At 43.7% G+C, this 17513-nt stretch overlaps 1 protein-coding gene across 1 annotated transcript in view; it reads right to left on the bottom strand.

Annotated features, from left to right (window-relative positions):
- The window catches only part of LOC130835857 (ATP-binding cassette sub-family C member 4-like), a 148323-nt gene that overhangs the window by 93062 nt on the left and 37748 nt on the right, over positions 1 to 17513 (bottom strand). Inside the window, exons 12-18 of the mRNA XM_057707725.1 lie at positions 16677 to 16771; positions 16367 to 16453; positions 9426 to 9522; positions 5879 to 6082; positions 2781 to 2921; positions 1707 to 1744; positions 871 to 953 (exon numbers count right to left, since the gene is read on the bottom strand). Of these exons, the coding sequence (XP_057563708.1) occupies positions 871 to 953; positions 1707 to 1744; positions 2781 to 2921; positions 5879 to 6082; positions 9426 to 9522; positions 16367 to 16453; positions 16677 to 16771 (745 nt within the window). The remainder of the gene's footprint in view (positions 1 to 870; positions 954 to 1706; positions 1745 to 2780; positions 2922 to 5878; positions 6083 to 9425; positions 9523 to 16366; positions 16454 to 16676; positions 16772 to 17513) is intronic.

Raw genomic sequence — 17513 nt, 5'->3', positions numbered from 1 at the left:
AAGCACTGCTGTGAAAACAGAGAGCTGTGTTAATATTAGCCTGGCATGCTACATGTTAATCACACAGTTGAGGACATAACACTGTGATCTCAAGGTAAGAAACAGAAGGAATGCTAATTCCCAGACACCGGATTTCTCCCTGCTTAGCTTCTCTCTTAAGTAATTAGGGAAGCCCAAGAGATAAGCTGTGTGGCGAAAGGGAGATTGCATATTTGAGAGGTTACAATATTTGGGGACCTTGCTGCCAGAGGATTTCATCCAAGGTCAATAAAAGCCAGAGTTTATGCAGACAGAATAGGAACAATCCAAACCACAGGGTGGGGATCTGTTTCTAATCCTCTTAACCCATTCATATAATGATATAAGATTTAGCTAAGGCAACCTGTTAGAATAAACAATAGCCACATGTTTCCAGTGGCTGATTTCCTGAATGTTTAATCCTGGTTGTGGTGCCCAGGCTTCACAGTGCAGTGGCTTCTCTTGTTGTGGAGCACAGACTCTGGGCACGGACTTCAGTAGTTGTGGCACATGGGTTCAACAGTTGTGGCTAGCAGGCTCTAGAGTGCAGGCTCAGCAGTTGTGGCGCACGGGCTTAGTTGCTCCAGGGCATGCGGGATCTTCCTGGACTAGGGAACGAACCTGAATCCCCTGTACTGGCAGGCAGATTCTTAACCACTGCGCCACCATGGAAGTCCCCTCTTCTAGTAGATTTTTAAAGTAACTATTCTAATTAATTCACAGAGTAAATGCAACTCAGACTCTTCATCTGTAAAGACATTACTGAATTACTCCTGGAAGCCCCAGTTGCTCACACAGGCTCACTGTAAGCACCTCAGTCTCTTGTATAGCAGACTAGATGATTAACTTTACCTGCATGAACTGTAAAGTACCAGGCAGGATCAGGTATCACAATTACGATTCCTGTTCCATACAGAGTATTCTGTCCATTTGCCCTATGGAACAGGGGAGAAAAAATATTATGCTATATATAGAATTTAGATAAATAAAAAAAATTAACCCTGATTTAGGAGATGTGTTTTGTGCTGGAAAATGATTCCCATCTCACAGTGAATCTACGTTATAAAATTCAATTTTTTTTCTTTTTTTGGCTATGTTTGGTCTTAGTTGCTGCACACGGGCTTTTCTCTAGTTGTGGCAAGTGGGGTATACTCTTCATTGCAGTGCACTGGCTTCTCAGTGAGGTGGTTTTTCTTGTTGCAGAGCACGGGCTCTAAGCACTTGGGTTTCAGTAGCGGCAGCACATAGACTCAGTAGTTGCAGCGTGTGGGCTCAGTAGTTGTGGCACACAGGCTCTAAGGCAAGTGGGCTTTCAGTAGTTGTGGCACGAGGGCTTAGTTTCTCCACAGCATGTGGGATTTTCCCGTACTAGGGATCAAACCCATGTCCCCTGCATTGGCAGGTGGATTCTCAACCACTGTGTCACCAGGGAAGTCCCTAAAATTCAATTTGAATCATGACTTTTGTTTCTCAAAATTGTCTGTGAGGAAGCTGCTGAGGGTCAGACATAGGGAGAGACTATGGGAGGGTCACACTCCACCAGCAGGATCTTTAATTTTTCTTCAAGGAAACTATGTGAGGATCAGAAGAGGAGGCTGAACAAATCCCACCTCTACCCCTGATTCTGTGGGAAAGTGAGGCTTCGTGTTGATTTTACAGCACTTTGGGTCAGATCAGGAATCACTCACCAGTATGCAAGCCACCAATCCTGAAGGACGTAGGCAACCTGCAGCAGGAAACAACAATCACTCAAGCACTGACATTACTGACCCCCTCAAACCCCCACTCACTAGAATGTGTGATGGAAAGGCTCTACAAAACAGAGATGGTCCTTCTGGCTCAAGTCTGCGCCAAGTCCCACATTCCAGATAACCATATATCAGAGAAGGGAAGATTACATTTTAAAATCCTTAAAAGACATCCTTTTTTCCCTAGAAGCTCTCTGTCGTGTACACACAACACTAATAACCCTCACTTATTTTGCTCACAGATAATGTGTTTCAATGCAAATCCAAGTAGACTATAAAATACAATAATAACAGTAGAAACGTTGGGATTTTTCAAAGGAAAAAAGCTTGACAGATACTGTGATGGTCAGTTTTCTGTGTCAGCTTGGGCAGGCCAGTCTCCAATGATTCAACCAAACACTCAACTAGCCATTGCTTTGAAGGTATTTTGTAGATGTAGCTCACATCCATCATCAGAATTTAAGTAAAGGAGAGCACCCTCAACAATGTGGTGGGCCTCGTCCAGTCAGTCAAAGGCCTTAAAAGCAAAATGTGAGGATTTCTGGAGAGGGAAGAAATTTTGCCTCAAGACTGAGATTGACAGGTATACATTATTGATACTATGTATAAAATAGACAACTGATGGGAACATACTATATAGCACAGGGAACTCTACCTAATGCACTGTGGTAACCTAAATGGGAGGGAAGTCCAAAAGGAAGGGGATATCTGTATGTGTGTAGCTGATTCATTTTGTTGTGCAGTAGAGGCTAACACAACACTGTAAAGCAACCATAATCCAATAAAAATTAATTTAAAAAAAAAACTGCAGCTTTGGCTTCTGCCTAAGTTTCCAGCCAGCAGGCCTGCCTTTCTGAGTTCAGATTCACCCAGGTAAGACCCCATAATCTCATGAGCCGATTCTTTGACATAAATCTCATAACATACATATTAAAAATAATAAAATAAATACAGTATAAATAGTATGTAAATATCAAGCTGAGGGCACAAACCAAAATAAATGTCCTTATTTACCTGAGCTACAATGTTCACTAGAAAAAGGAAAATGATGATAAACCAGTGAGCACTGGCTGTGAAGTAATCCTTGTACGTCTTAAAACCAACTTTCCCATAGAAACAGTCCTCCAACGGTAGTATGAACTGTATATTCTCAGCCTGAGAGGGAAAAATGACAATGAGAGACAAAATTTTAAATAAGGAATCACCAAATTTCAATAGTTCAACAATGCACTCCACTGCAAAGCTGTGGGAAAACAGACACATCTCATATGCTGGTAGGAGCACACGACGTCCATCTCCCATAGAGAAGGGTGTGGAAATATCTAGCCAAACCACATATGCATTCACCCTGGACCCAGCCATCCTACTCCTAGGAATCTACTAGAAATAAGGAGACATCATTTGCACAAGGTTATCCACTGTTGAGTGGCCTTGCTTAAAGTCAATCATGAGTCTCAGTACAGGCACAACATACCTGATTTAAGTATGAATGCAGAAGCTTGTTCCAAAATAAGACACAAAATGATATGGCGCTAATGTATCCCTCTAGATTATCTGTGTCACTCAATGATGAAAACATAAAATATAGTTGGGGCTCAAAATATTAGCCAAATACAGTAAAGTGAGTTCTCACAGCAAGTTGGAGTCATGTGAGTTTCAATAAGAGGGAGATAGCATATGATGCCAATCTATTTGGTTCCTGAATTTCAGAGAGTGATTCCTGTGTGTGGAATATGAGGGACTGATCTGAATACTTATCAGAATTATCCAGGCTCCTGGGTTTGGATAGTGAGGGTTTGGATATCGAGGAATACCTGTGTATGTTTTTAAGGGATATCTAGTGCATTTCTGCATTTCTATCTGGAGGACTTAGAATGCACTATAGAGACACAGGAGCCAAGGATATCTGCTCTATGTTGGCCACTGGGGATTCAAGGTGTATAAGATGTGGTTCTCGGTCTTGAAGAGTAAGAAAGACAGTAGGATTGTATTGCTATGAACTTCCCTCTTAGAACTGCTTTTGCTGCATCCCATAGGTTTTTGCGTCATTGTGTTCTCATTGTCATTTGTTTCTAGGTATTTTTTTATTTCTTCTTTGATTTCTTCAGTGATCTTTTGGTTATTTAGTAGCATGTTGTTTAGCCTCCATGTGTTTGTTTTTTTACAGTTTTGTTCCTATAATTGATATCTAGTCTTATAGCATTGTAGTCAGAAAATATGCTTGATATGATTTCAATTTTCTTAAATTTATTGAGGCTTGGTTTGTGACCCAAGATGTGATATATCCTGGAGAATGTTCTGTGTGCACTGAGAAGAAAGTGTATTCTGTTGTTTTTGGATGGAAAGTCCTATAAATATCAATTAAGTCCATGTGGTCTAATGTGTCATTTAGAGCTTATGTTTCTTTATTTAATTTCTGTTTGGATGATCTGTCCATTGGTATAAGTGGGGTGTTAAAGTCCCCAGCTATTATTGTAACTATCAATTTCCCCTTTTATGGCTGTTAGCATTTGTCTTATGTATTGGGGTGCTCCTATGTTGGTGCATAGATATTTACAATTGTTATATCTTCTTCTTGGATTAAGCCCTTTATCATTAAGTAATGTCCTTCCTTGTCTCTTGTAATAGTCTTTATTTTAATGTCTATTTTTTCCTGATATGAGTATTGTTGCCCAGCTTTTTTTTGACTTCCATTTGCATGGAATATCTTTTTCCACCCCCTCACTCTCAGTCTGTATGTGTCCTTAGTTCTGAAGTGGGTCTCTTGTAGATGGTATATATATGGGTCTTGCTTTTGTAACCATTCAGCCAGTCTGTGTCCCTTGGTTGGAGCATGTAATCCATTCACATGTAAGGTAGTTATCGATATGCATGTTCCTATTACCATTTTCTTAATTGTTCTGGGTTTGTTTTTGTAATTGTTCTCCTTCTCTTGTGTTTCCTGCCTAGAAAAGTTACTTTAGCATTTGTTGTAAAGCTGGTCTAGTGGTGCTGAATTCTCTTAGTTTTTGCTTCTCTGTAAAGCTTTTAATTTCTCCTTCAAATCTAATGAGATCCTTGCTGGATAGAGTAATCTTGGTAAGCTTTTCCCTTTCATCACTTTAAATATATCCTGCCACTCCCTTCTGGCCTGCAGAGTTTCTGCTGAAAGATCAGCTGTTAACCTTACGGGGGTTCCCTTGTATGTTATTTGTTGCTTTTCCTTTGGTGCTTTTAGTATTTTTTATTTGTATTTAATTTTTGATAGTTTGATTAATATATGTCTCGGTGTGTTTCTCCTTGGGTTTATCCTATATGGTACTCTCTGTGCTTCCTGGACTTTATTGACTATTTCTTTTCCAATGTTAGGGAAGTTTTCCACTATAATCTCTTCAAATATTTTCTCAGACCCTTTCTTTTTCTCTTCTTCTTCTGTGACCCCTATAATTTGAATGTTGGTGCATTAAACCATCATGGCTGTATGCCTTAAATATATACAGTGATGTGTGTCAATTACTTCTCAATAAAAATGGAAAAAAGAAAAGAAATTTAATTGTTTGCCTGAAAAAAAAAGAAAAGAGAGAGAGAGGAAGATGGGAACTAACTCCATAGCGGCTGCCATGTGTCAGGTCCTTTGTACCTGCTACCTCTGGCCTATCACAAACCATCTGACAAGGGGGTCAAAATGCTACCATCAGTCACCTGCAGTGTCAGAACATTCCAACATACAGGAAAAGTCACTGATTAAATTTGGGCTACAGCAGGACTCCGTCTGCTGAGGGGGTCTTTAAATTAAGCCTCTGGATGCATAAGGGAAGCCAGGGGCCACCAGATCAAGTAGGTTGTAACTATGGTAAATTGAAGAGTTCCAATATCACCATGAGTCACATATACCCAGGAATTCATAGCAGTGCACCCACTACTGATCTCCATAAGATTCTTCATCCTACACCCAAAGGGGAAATCCAAGCAGGCTTGCTCCCTTGATGCTTCTTTAATTCTACCAATTCCATGGAATTTGGAAACTTAGGGTCTACAGTGGAAGAAACAAAGATGTGAGCAAAGCAGACTGAAGGTCCATGAGGCCAGCAAAAGTGGACAGACCAGGGCATGTTGCAGGATGAGAAACTCACATCTTGGTCCTCTGGAGCAGCATCTTTCAACAAGGAAGACTGCTGAGACTGAACCGAAGACTTGGAGGAGGTCTGATTCTTCAGAGTGGGAGTTCCTGGAAATGGAGATGGTTCAGCCTCCTCCTTCTCCTTCTTAAAAAAGGAAATGACATCTACACTGGATTTCAGGAACTCAGAATAAGTCCCCTTTTTGACCATTTTGCCCTGTAATAGAGAATATGAGAGGAATGCATTTGCATTTGATAATTCTAATCTAATCTAAATACTAATCAAGAAAAGTTAACTGGTCTTAAATTATGATTTTCATAAGAAAATGATCCTTAGGTCTGGAATTCTGGTTGACATTCTAGTTCAGTTCAGCTTGACACAGAACTGCACACTCTCTGTTTTCTGCCAAACCCTGTGCTAGGTCCTGGGGGATATGAAAGAAATGTGGGCTCATGTGCTAAAAACAGAGACCACTGACATTACTACCGAGGGCTTTTAGGGAAGCAAGAAGTACAGAGGTTGGTAGGAGTATCAGGACAGTCTTTTTAAACAACATGGAAATTGACATAAGCCTCATGTCACAAGCAGAACTGAAGAAAAAATAAAAGTTAATTGGGAAAGATTTTCCAGGAAAAAGTTAAGACTGACACAGAGGTGGGCACAAGCACATCTGCATAGGTAAGAGGCACTCATCAAGTCTTTGCTGACCATTGTCACAGTATTATGTGCCCCACTGGGATGAGACATGTAGGAACCAGCCCCAGACAGAGAACCCATAAGCTGTATCTTCATGGTCTTTCCAACTTCCCCACAAATGCAGGAAGTTCCCAACTAAAAATTCAATATTCTACCTGTTAAATCATTTAAACAAGGAGGCCATGAGACTGGGGTGGCTCTAATGCCTTGGCAACCCATGCCAGCAAACCAAACCTAAGCCAGAATCAATGCACTCAAATCTGAGAAAAAACTTAAGAACAACCAACCACAAGCAGCCAACCAGGCTTCCCCTATTCAGGCAAATGCTTAAGGTAGAGTCAATCTAATCATTTTCTTTGAACACATGTGCCACATCACTGCACAGTTTCCCTCCCTTACAAAGTTACATAAAGTGATGTGCAGATGTCTTCACTATTTTCTGACCCCACGAAATGAGACTCAACTGATCCACCCAGTGTCAAACAAAATATTAGGGAAAATCCCAGGATGTAAAACTAAAGAAAGGAGGGCAGCTCTGGTTAAGGCAGGTCAGGAGGAAGAAGGTGGCCCAGGACCCTAGCTGGTAGCCCTCTCGTCCTATTCCCTGAGGTGGTCCCCTGGGAGAAACCCAATGAGGTCTTTGGGCACCATCTGATACTGCAGAATTAGATAATTATTCAGGATATATTGTGCCTTGTTTCATTTGGGAGACAAGATTCACGCACCTTATTTAATGAAATTACCACTTTCTACTTAGTATCTGTAAGACGCACAAGGAAATGACTAGTGGTACAAAGATGGCAATTTCACTCCGCAGCCAAGCATTGACAATCCTGAAAGGATGAGGGGGCAGAAATCCCCTCTCTGCTGTGAGAGAGGGACCAGATAGACAGTAAGGATGCACTCCAACTCACCCAGGAGTGTTCATCAGTGGACAAATAATAGTTATGATAGTACTAAAATTGAGGATGATGTCCTCAAAAGAAGCAATAAGGGGATCCCAAAGCATCTAGGGACTGGCTAAGTAGGTTATTCTGCCCCCACCCCATTCATTCTGTGCTCATAATACTGCCTATGCTGGGATTGTAAACACTAATATCACCCTCTCTGCACGTGAAATTAACTGCTCTCAAGCTTGAGAAAACTTAGCCCCCCATTCCTAAAGGAGTAGAGAAGAGTTGACATATGGAACTGTTTCTAGAGAGGTAGAGGTTCTGCATTTTAATAATCTTTCTTAGAGTAGAAATTCATCTGATAAGTGAGGGATCTGCCCAAGGGCCTGTTGGAACAGACAAGGGTTAATGACGGAGGTGCTGAGTCACAGAGGCAAACGAGACAAGGAGTGAAGCATCAAACCACCACCAAGTCTGAGAAATTCTCACTAATCTCCACCGCATTCTAGGTGTTATAGGTTTAATGGTGGCCCTCAAAAAGGTATGTTCAAGCCCTAAACATGACACCTGTGAACATGACCTTATTTCGATATAGCATCTTTGCAGATGTAATTAAGTTAAGATGAGGTCATACTGGAGTAGGGTGGCCCTAAATCCAATATGACTGATGTCCTTATGAGAAGAGACTCAGGCAGACACAAGAACAATGGCCACATGACACCAGAGGCAGAGACTACAGTGTTGCAGCTGTCAGCCAAGGAACACCAAGGATGGCCAGCAAACATCAGAAGCTGGAAGGGAGGATTCTCCCCTGGAGCCTTCTGGGAGAGCGTGGCCCTGCCAGCACCTTGATTTAGGACCTGTAGCTTCCAGAACAGTGAGACAAGAGATTTCTGTTGTTTTAAGCCACCCCGTTTGCAATTCTTTGTTATGGCAGCTCTAGAAACTGATACACTAGCCTGAGCCCACATTTTGTCTTTTCAACTTTACTAAGACATCTTATTGCTTCTGCTGTCGCCCCTCCAGTGAACATCAGAGGAATCTTTTAAATCCTGCATCAGACCATATCGCTTCTCTGCTCTGGACCATCCAAGGGCTTCTATCCCACTTCCGGGCCCCTTGCCCACTGCTTGGAGACCTGCTTCCTCCATGTCCCCCTGCTCATTGTCCCCAGACACGCTAGCCTTCCTGCCATTCCTCCAACCTGCCAGGTCAGCTCCTTCCTTAGGAACCCCTGCCTCAGACACCCCTACCCCAGGGATCTGTGTGGCCCCCACCTTCATGTCACTCAGGCCCTGTGAGGCACCACCTCCTAAAGGAGGCAGCCAGGATGTCACCCCCACCTCTCTCTCTCTTTCGTCATATCTGTCCCCATAAGAATGGGGGCCCCATGAAGGCAGGGCCTTGTCCTACTGCTGCACAGGCTCCCACACGTACCAGGCACATAAAAAGGCCTGGGCAGTGAGACCACCAACTGGCTGCACCAGCAGAGTGGGTGTCTCTGACCAGGGATGCTTGGCTACTGAACCTCCCTTCTGGTATTAATGGAAGATGCTCTTTAGGCAAACTGAGCATGATAATCACGTGGATACAAACGGGTCTTAGTATCTCTAATTTCCAAATAATACACTTTGACTTAATTTGTGGAAAGGGAAAACAAAAAATTATAAATAAAATAGCATCATTATCGTTAACAAATTTCATTAGAACAGTGATAATTCAGTAACTCTGCAGTAGGACTTTTATATACGTTAGGGCGTATGTGACTTAGAGTGTAATAGTGACACTTCTACATGTCTCTGGAGTCATCCTCAAAGGCATGGATACCACCTGCTCTGAGAAGAAGGGGGCATAAAACTGAGGAAGAAGAGGATGCTTACCCTGAATCTAAGGAGAGCGACCTGCTGGGTGTCCTGGCCTTAACATACCTGAGCGCTAGCAAGTTCCACAGACTTCTAGAAATCACTTACATCTTTCAATATCAGAATCTGACTTGCATCCTTTAGGAACTGCAACTGATGAGTCACTAAGATTGTGATTTTCTCCTTCAGGGCTTGGCAAATACACCTACAAATGTAAAAGGTACAGGATGCAAAAGCACATTAATGGGGGTGCTCCCAAGTGAAAACACATATTTTGAAAACATAATGAGACAAAAACAACACAGCAATCAAAGATCTGCAGTTTAAATACCAAATAAACAATACAAACTAAATACAAATATGAATCAATGATCCCAAGTAGGTCCTCAAAGTTATCAGCAGCAAACTTGAATCTAGTGCTGCTAAAAAAATTCTAAAAAGCAGTCCAGTGAAAGAGGCAGCAGCTAAGTTGTTTTTTCCAAAAACTCAGCTTAACAATAATTTACGTTTCATAATGAAAAATAATTGAGCAATACTGAGATTCCAAAACTTGACTGAACTAAAACACTATTTTATGGCTATGCGGGAACGGGAGAAGAGGGATCTATGTCATAAAAATGTGTACATTTTTCTTAGTTTTGTAGGTCATTATTTATGATTAATGAGGTACACATTAACAATAAAAAATTAACAGGTTCTTGGTAACATTTTCCAGAGTGAATTTCCTAGACACTTCTTTCCAAATAATGTTAGATATAAAATGAATGCTAGCATGGCCTCCATCAGTCTTTAGAACATTCTCAGTCCCATTCAGGAAGCATTTCATTAGGACTGAATACCTTCCAAATATGAAAATGAAAGAATGGAATGCAAATGGCCCAAATCACAGTGGAAATCAACCAGTAGCTCAAAAGACACACCAATTCTCTATAGCCAAGACCCCTGTATGTCAGGCCATCCAAGATGGTTTTCTTGCTGTCTGTACATTCTCTGCTCCACGGGTGCTGGCTCCACCTACACCTACTCACATGACTGACCTTCCTACTTACTCATCCCAGGCCCCAGCTAAGGACTGTTCTAGCTTTAGATCAGAACTCTCCACTAGACTTGTCAAACGGGTGGTGAGGGGCCTGCCCCTTTGCTGGTTTCCATGGTAACCAACAGGCCAACCTGCCCTCCCCCCAGGAATGAAGACTGCCACCATGTCCTGCCCCAACATGGGCCTCACACAGTGGGGTGTCCCTCCAGGACTTGGCTTCAGACACGGAAGCTCACCCTACCCGTTAAACCATCTGTGTCTCCGTCGCTGACTCCAGGCTCTTTCTTAGGTCTCAGCTGGGCAAGTACAGGCCTTGCAGGCCTGCGGGGTGCAGCCCAACAACCCCCCTCAGTATCCAACCTTAAGTGTGTTTTTACAGGAACCCCTCCAACTGCTCCTACATTGTAAATGCAGACCCCTAGGGACTCAGCCCCAGTCTCACCCCACAAGGGTCTACAACCCTCCAGGGAAGCGAGTAGCCTGTCTGGGGCCCCAGTGACCACAGGCAGAGCTCCAGGCATGTACTCTGGGTGCCTGAGACCCTCGCAGAACAAATCTCAGGAACATGGGCCACAGCTCAGCCTGCTGAGTGAGTCAGATGGAGAGTCTGGAGGCAGCAGACAGCAGCTCAGTCCCTCTCACCAGCCTGACAACGCTGGACGAGCTACCAAACCTCAGTTTCTTCTTCAAAACAAGGCCAATGACGACTCATCCCCACGTTCTGAGAAATCAAACCACCAATTCGCTCAGTAAACATCAGCCCCCTTCTCCACTCCTCCCTAACCCACAAGCAGTCATGTGCTTTGGACTCAGGATAGAAAAGTCCTAAGGGGACACTCTGGACACTGGGTCTTTGATCAGAAGCAAGAAGCCAGGATATAGACACATACACCATCGTTTCATTAAGCCCAAAGAAATCATTTTTCCCTTTGACATGTGTTAGTTCAGCATTTGTACCTAAGTTTCTTGACTAAGTAACCCTCTCTTCAGACTTAGTACTAAAGCTTTCAATGGAATTATTTCTCCTTAATTCATAATTACATGCCAACAGTCCCTGAAGGTGGGTGTAAATCAAATCCAATGGATTTTCATGTCCAAGATGGACCAAGCTGAAAGTTCTAAAATGTTTTCTTCCTAACATCCCACCACAGATGAAGTAATATGAATAATTACAATGAAGTGATCAGCTGATGGCTTTGAATTTTTTCAAAATCATGCTTTTTATTAAAATCTCTAGGAAAATGCTCTATTTTCCAAGTTTTTAGAGTAAGATTTCCAAGTCATGCCATAAAAAACGATGGATTCAGCAACAAGTTGCTTAACTGCTATTCCTATATAAGGGCTGTGTTAATCCTATAATCCCATATTCAATCCTACATGCGGGCTGTGTTAAGAGGGGACACACCCCATGGTAGAGGGAACACAAATAAGAAAGACAGAGTCCCACCTTCATTCATTCAATCAGCAGAGGTTTGTTGAGGAGCCAGGCACTCTCCTAAGTGCCAAGGATACACCTGTAGGCCAAGAAGGCAGACAATACTCTGCACCGTGTACAGGGGGACACACTGAACGTAAAGAAAATGCACCATTGGGCCATGATGTGTGCTCTGAAGGAAAAGCAAGGGAGTTGCTGTCTTAGATGGGGTGACACGGGAACCATGAGACTATCGGGAGGGAACATCCCTGGAAGAAGGCACAGCAGCTGCAGGGATCCTGGGACAGGACATGCTGGGCTAAGGCACCTTCCTGCACTCACAGCTTATGGGGGGTGAGGGAGACTCAAAGGCCAAGTGCAGCCCACTGAGGGCTCTAGGAAGACAGAAGGGCACAGGCTCCCCGTGGAGGAACAGGAGGGAAAGGCAGGGGTCCATCTTTCACTTTCCTTCTTTGCCCTGGTGCACTATTCCCTGGTTCTGGGACAGAGGGAGCAGTATCTACAGACCGACAGGAGTCAGAAAGGACCCACCACAAAGCCAGCACAGCTGGAATACCGAGTGGGTGTGGGAACGAGCTGGAAAGGCTGATGGGGGGCAGACAGCAAAGACGCATGTTCTCAATTTGAGGACCTGGAGCTGCATCCTGAATGTGAGGGGGAGTGTGTGAAGGGCTAGAGCAGGAAGGGTGACCTGTGTAGACAGCAGTGTGGGAATCTGATCAGGACAGACCGAAAGAACTGATGACACAGGAGGTGGCAGTCTGGTGATGTGGGCTGAACCATGATGGGACCCACAGCTGGACGCAGGTGAGACACACCAGTTCACCTAAGGCCTCTGACCTTCTGTAGGGGATAGAATCCACTTAATGTTTGTAACATACAGTTGTAAAACTCGCAGACCTTAATAACCTGGGATATAGATTCATGACTGAACCACAGTGTTAACAGCAAGTAGAAGAGTGATTCATTCACTTTTAATACAAAACACTTCCCATTACTAAGCTTCTACACCACCGCCATCTCTCATAGCATATGGTTCCATCCAATTTTCTAATTTGAGAACATTCTCCAGTTGCTGCTGAGTGATTTCCTAAATTGCATTCGTGCTCCCAGCCCTAAGTTTCCCCAGAGAATGTGGTTCTGATTAGCAAATAACAATCTGAACAAGCTTGCTTCTATGAAGTGCACATCCAAGGTCATTAAACCCAAAAGATGGGAGAGGACTTTATAAGGACCTCCTGTGCTTGAAGAAGAACTTGGAAGAGCTTTTGTGATGAGCACCCTGATACTTGGCAATTAAAACGCCTTCAACTCCCTTCCCCATGACACTGAGGCAATGGCCAACAGAAACTGTTCCTGGAGTGATGGAGAACATGTGCAGACTCACACAAGACGAGGTGACAGTCATTTGCAAGTTCAGGGCGGGGCACTGGGAACAGAGAGGCTGAGCTCACCACGATGCCAGAAGGGTGGGGGTGGGGAATCTCTGTCACAGCACTAGTGCCTGTCACTGAACTCATAACAAGACACAAGGCACTTCTCTAAGGGAAAATTCATCAAGTCATGATCAGGAGAGGGTGCGAAAGGCAGCTCAGATCAGAGAGGGGGAGGCCATGCCTGTTCTGCTCTCTTGTGTCAGCTGTTCTGCTCTCTCATGTTCTGAAAGATTCAGTGTCACTTTACACTTTTTTTACTGTGGTAAAATATACATAACATGAAATTTACCATTTCTAAACATACAGTTCAGTGGTATTAAGTACGGTCACATTGTTGTGCAGCCATCTGCAGAGCTCTTTCATCACCTCAACACTAAGCACAAGTTACATACAAACTTTGATGGAACCCACTCCATGACCTGTGCTTAGTGGTTGTGGAATCCCAGCTCCTAGTATCCAGAGCTCAGAGCTCCTCACACATCTCACTCTCCCACTTCTGACTCCACGGAAGTCTCTTTACTACTTGGGACTTGCTGTGAATTAATTCTGTCCCCCCACAAATTCATATGTTGACACATTAACCGCCAGTACCTTAGAATCTGGTGACAGGGCCTTTAAAGAGGTAACCGTTACCCTTATTTAGGGTGGAACTAATCCAATGTGACTCGTGTCCTTAGAAGAGGAGACTAAGACATAAGGACAGAGACACAGGTGCACATGAACAGGGGAAAGACGAGGTAAGGACACAGAGAGGAGGATGTCATTGGAAGCCAAGGAGAGAGGTCTCAGCAGAAACTGAACCTGCCCACACCTTGATCTTGAACTTTCAGCCTTGAGAACTGTAAGAAACTTAATTTCTGTTTAAGCAACCACCATTCCCAACCATCTGTAACAGCCTGCTATAGACTGCATGTTTCTGTCCTACAAAATTCACATGTTGAAACCTAATCCCACTGTGAATGTACTGGATATGAGAGGCCCTTGGGAGATGATCAGGTCACGAGGGTGGAGCCTTCATGAATAGGATTAGTGTCCTTATAAAAAGGACCCACACTGCTCTGTCACCCCTTCCACTGCGTGAGGACACAAGAATCAAACCCTCATCAGACACCAAATCTGCCAGCGCCTTGACCTTGGACTTTCCTAGCCTCCAGAAGTGGGAGAGATAAATTTCTGTTACTTATAAGCCACCCAGGTTATGATCTCCTGTGAAAGCAGCCTGGACAGACACAGCCCTAGCAAACTAACACAGGACCTGACCACAAGAATTTCCAAATAGATTCTCTCTGCTGTACAACCTGCATCCTCCAGGCGAGGATGTGCCTGCTGTTCTTCTCACAGCCTTGCTTATTCCTCCCTCTACACCTGTGCTTCTACTCTTCCTCTAGACTGAGAATCCCATTCTCAGTCTCCACAAACCCTGCCCAGTCTGCAGGCCCACAGAACACTTCCTGCCAAGCCCAGTGCACAAGGAGCTTCCCAACTTCAATGGAAAAGCCTACAGCTGCCCACTTCTGCTTCCATTTACCACTTACTATCCTGTATTGAAACTCTCTAAACCTCGAACTTTTCCCAGGCATCTGTCTTAACAAGCTCCACATAGAGACAGATTCCTTAGAGGCAGGAATGAGAGCTGCATGTCTTAGTCTCCCTTATTCTGCCCAGGGTGGGTCCCTTCCCTCTCCTGGCTCACTGTCCTCCTTTGTAAACTAAGAGGTTTTGTGCAGCAACATCTATAAGGGCATTGATCTCATTACACACAGGGGGCTTTAATTAGCGCAGCTGGAAGGGCTTGTTGGCTTTAACAAGGGGAACAACAGCAAGGTAACTAACCATAGGGTAGATGTGGATGCTGTTTCACAGAAAGCAAGTTCACGAGGCTTTCAAAAAGGCCAGTCTAGGCTCCATCAGAGACATCGGTCAGTGTGTGTTAGGACACATTACACACAGAAAAGTATCAGAGCTGTTCTGCTTCAGGGGTCTGGTGGCCAAGCAAAAGCCACTGAACAAATTCCAGAAACACAAAATGAGAATCAGGACTTAAGCCAGATTCTAGATTCCTAGTTTCAAATTCAAGTTAACCCCACATCGTGGGTCTAAGTATTAATTCTAGAAAGCATCCATGAAGCAATGTTAAATAACTGAAATCATACTCAGATCTACAATAAGTCATTCTTAAATTCTAGACTTTATTATTTCCAAACCTACTGAATAATAAGCATAAACCAACAAGGTTTTCCACGGAAGCCCTACGTCAGTGCTGAAAACTTCACTTCTGACATGCCTTAAACAAATGATGGAGGAAAAGAACTGGCAGCCAAGTCCCAGGTTACCGAGACCCACCCTCTGATTTAACAACCGTGCATCAACAGAGGATTTTTAAGGCGTTGAAAACACTCTGTGTGATACTATCATGATGGATACTTGTCACTTCAGACTTTGGATGTGTCAGTGAAGGTTCATCAGTTGTAACACATGTAGCGCTCTGGAGAGTAATGTTGGTAATAGGCATGTATGGGGACAGGGGATGTACAGAAAATCTCTGAACTTTTCCCCCAATTTTACCATTTTACTGTGAACTTAAAAGTGATCTAAAAATACAATTAAAAAAGAAAAAAAAAAAACAATATTCAGGAAGTGATCACCTGCATGGTTTACTTTTAAGAACTTAAGTGGTTTACCAAAATGTACCTATCATTCATTTATATGTGAAAAGTCATCATGTGAAATGCATTCACTTATTTGTATAAGAGGTTAAACTTTTCTAGAAACTTTAAACTTTAAAAAAAAAAAAAGTGCATCATTGTTCTTATTCCTGGGGTCTGGGTCCACCCACAGTGTCCGGTTACCAACTGCAAGTAGCAGGGGGACATCTGCCATCTACTCCTCAGCTCCTAAAGCACAGGCTCCACTGGCCTCCACACACTGGAAGCACCTCCTGCATTTTCCTGTCTTGACCTCATCATGATGCAAAATTTCTCTATGATGGATCATCTGCGGAGGGAAGGGAGGGGAGAGAGGGACACCACGGCAGAACAATCTGAGTCTCCTGAAACACAAAGGCTTTCCTGAGCTCTCTTCCCTGATGTCTACAGGGTTCTTAGAAAGCAGAAATGACACAAAACAGGAGCAAACTCACTGTTCGAACAAGTGCCTGCTGACTTCTGCATCTACTGCACTGAGCGGATCGTCCAGGAGGTAGATGTCTGCATCCTGATACACGGCTCTAGGAAATGTAGAGAGATGTCAGAAGAACCCTTCACGCTCTCTGGACGCCAGCTCTGAATCATGACAGCGTCCAACAACTCCATGTTCATTCCATGAGCCCATGGAAAAGGCCAAGACCCTGCCTCACACAGCACCCACCAGGTGAGTGGGCTCTGCATGCTCACCTCCACTAGGAGCCACGGAGGAGGCAGGGGCAGGATGGCAACTGAAACATCATTTACCTTGCGAGGCTGACCCGGGCTTTCTGCCCTCCACTCAGCATGGTTCCTCCATCTCCTATCACAGTTAGATCCCCATCCTTCAGAATTTGAAAATCCTACATGGAGATAGAAAAGGGGGAAAAGAAAAAGATTTCAAATGTGTTCTCCTCCTGCCATCCTAACCTTTTAGCATCAGTTCTTCATACAAGTATTTGACCAACAGCAATAGGCTTATTTCACAGTGGCTAAATTATAACTTTGAACATTAAAAAAAATAAACCTCTTATGGCTTTTCATTCATTGTCATTCTGTAGTTTCTCACAACATTTCTTCATTTGTCCATTAACATATATGTATTGAGGATGGACTATAAGCAGGCATTGTTCTGGGCACAATGAATTCAGCCATGAGGAAACAAAGTTCCTAGAGTTTGTTTCCATGGTGGCAGATGGACAATATGGAAAATTAGCATGAGTGCAAGTACTAAGGACTAGAAGGAAAAGGAAGCCAGCTTAGTAGGATGGAGAGTGAAGGAGGGAAAGTGAGTCTATACTGGGGTCGGGAAGGACTCTGTTCAGAGGGGGTGTGAGCAGATCTGGGGGAGGGGGGAGGGTCCTCCACACAGAGCAATGAGCGAGTACAGAGGCCATGGGGCAGATGCCCACGGTTTTCCAGGACAAGCAAGAGGCCAGGAGAGCTGGTGCCGAGTAAGAATGAGGGGGATGAGGGCAGAGACAGAGCAGGAGGAGCCCTGGTGTCACTCCCAGTAATGGGGGAATGTGGTGGGGAGGACTGACATGGTCTGAGGTTTTTAAGGAATCACTCCCAAACTTTGCACAAATTAGACAGTCAAGGGGA

Source organism: Hippopotamus amphibius, chromosome 14 (genome assembly GCF_030028045.1).
Source record: "Hippopotamus amphibius kiboko isolate mHipAmp2 chromosome 14, mHipAmp2.hap2, whole genome shotgun sequence".
Classification (NCBI taxonomy): Eukaryota; Metazoa; Chordata; class Mammalia; order Artiodactyla; family Hippopotamidae; genus Hippopotamus; species Hippopotamus amphibius.
Note: the sequence above shows the minus strand (reverse complement) of the source record. Positions and strands in the feature narration are given on the sequence as shown.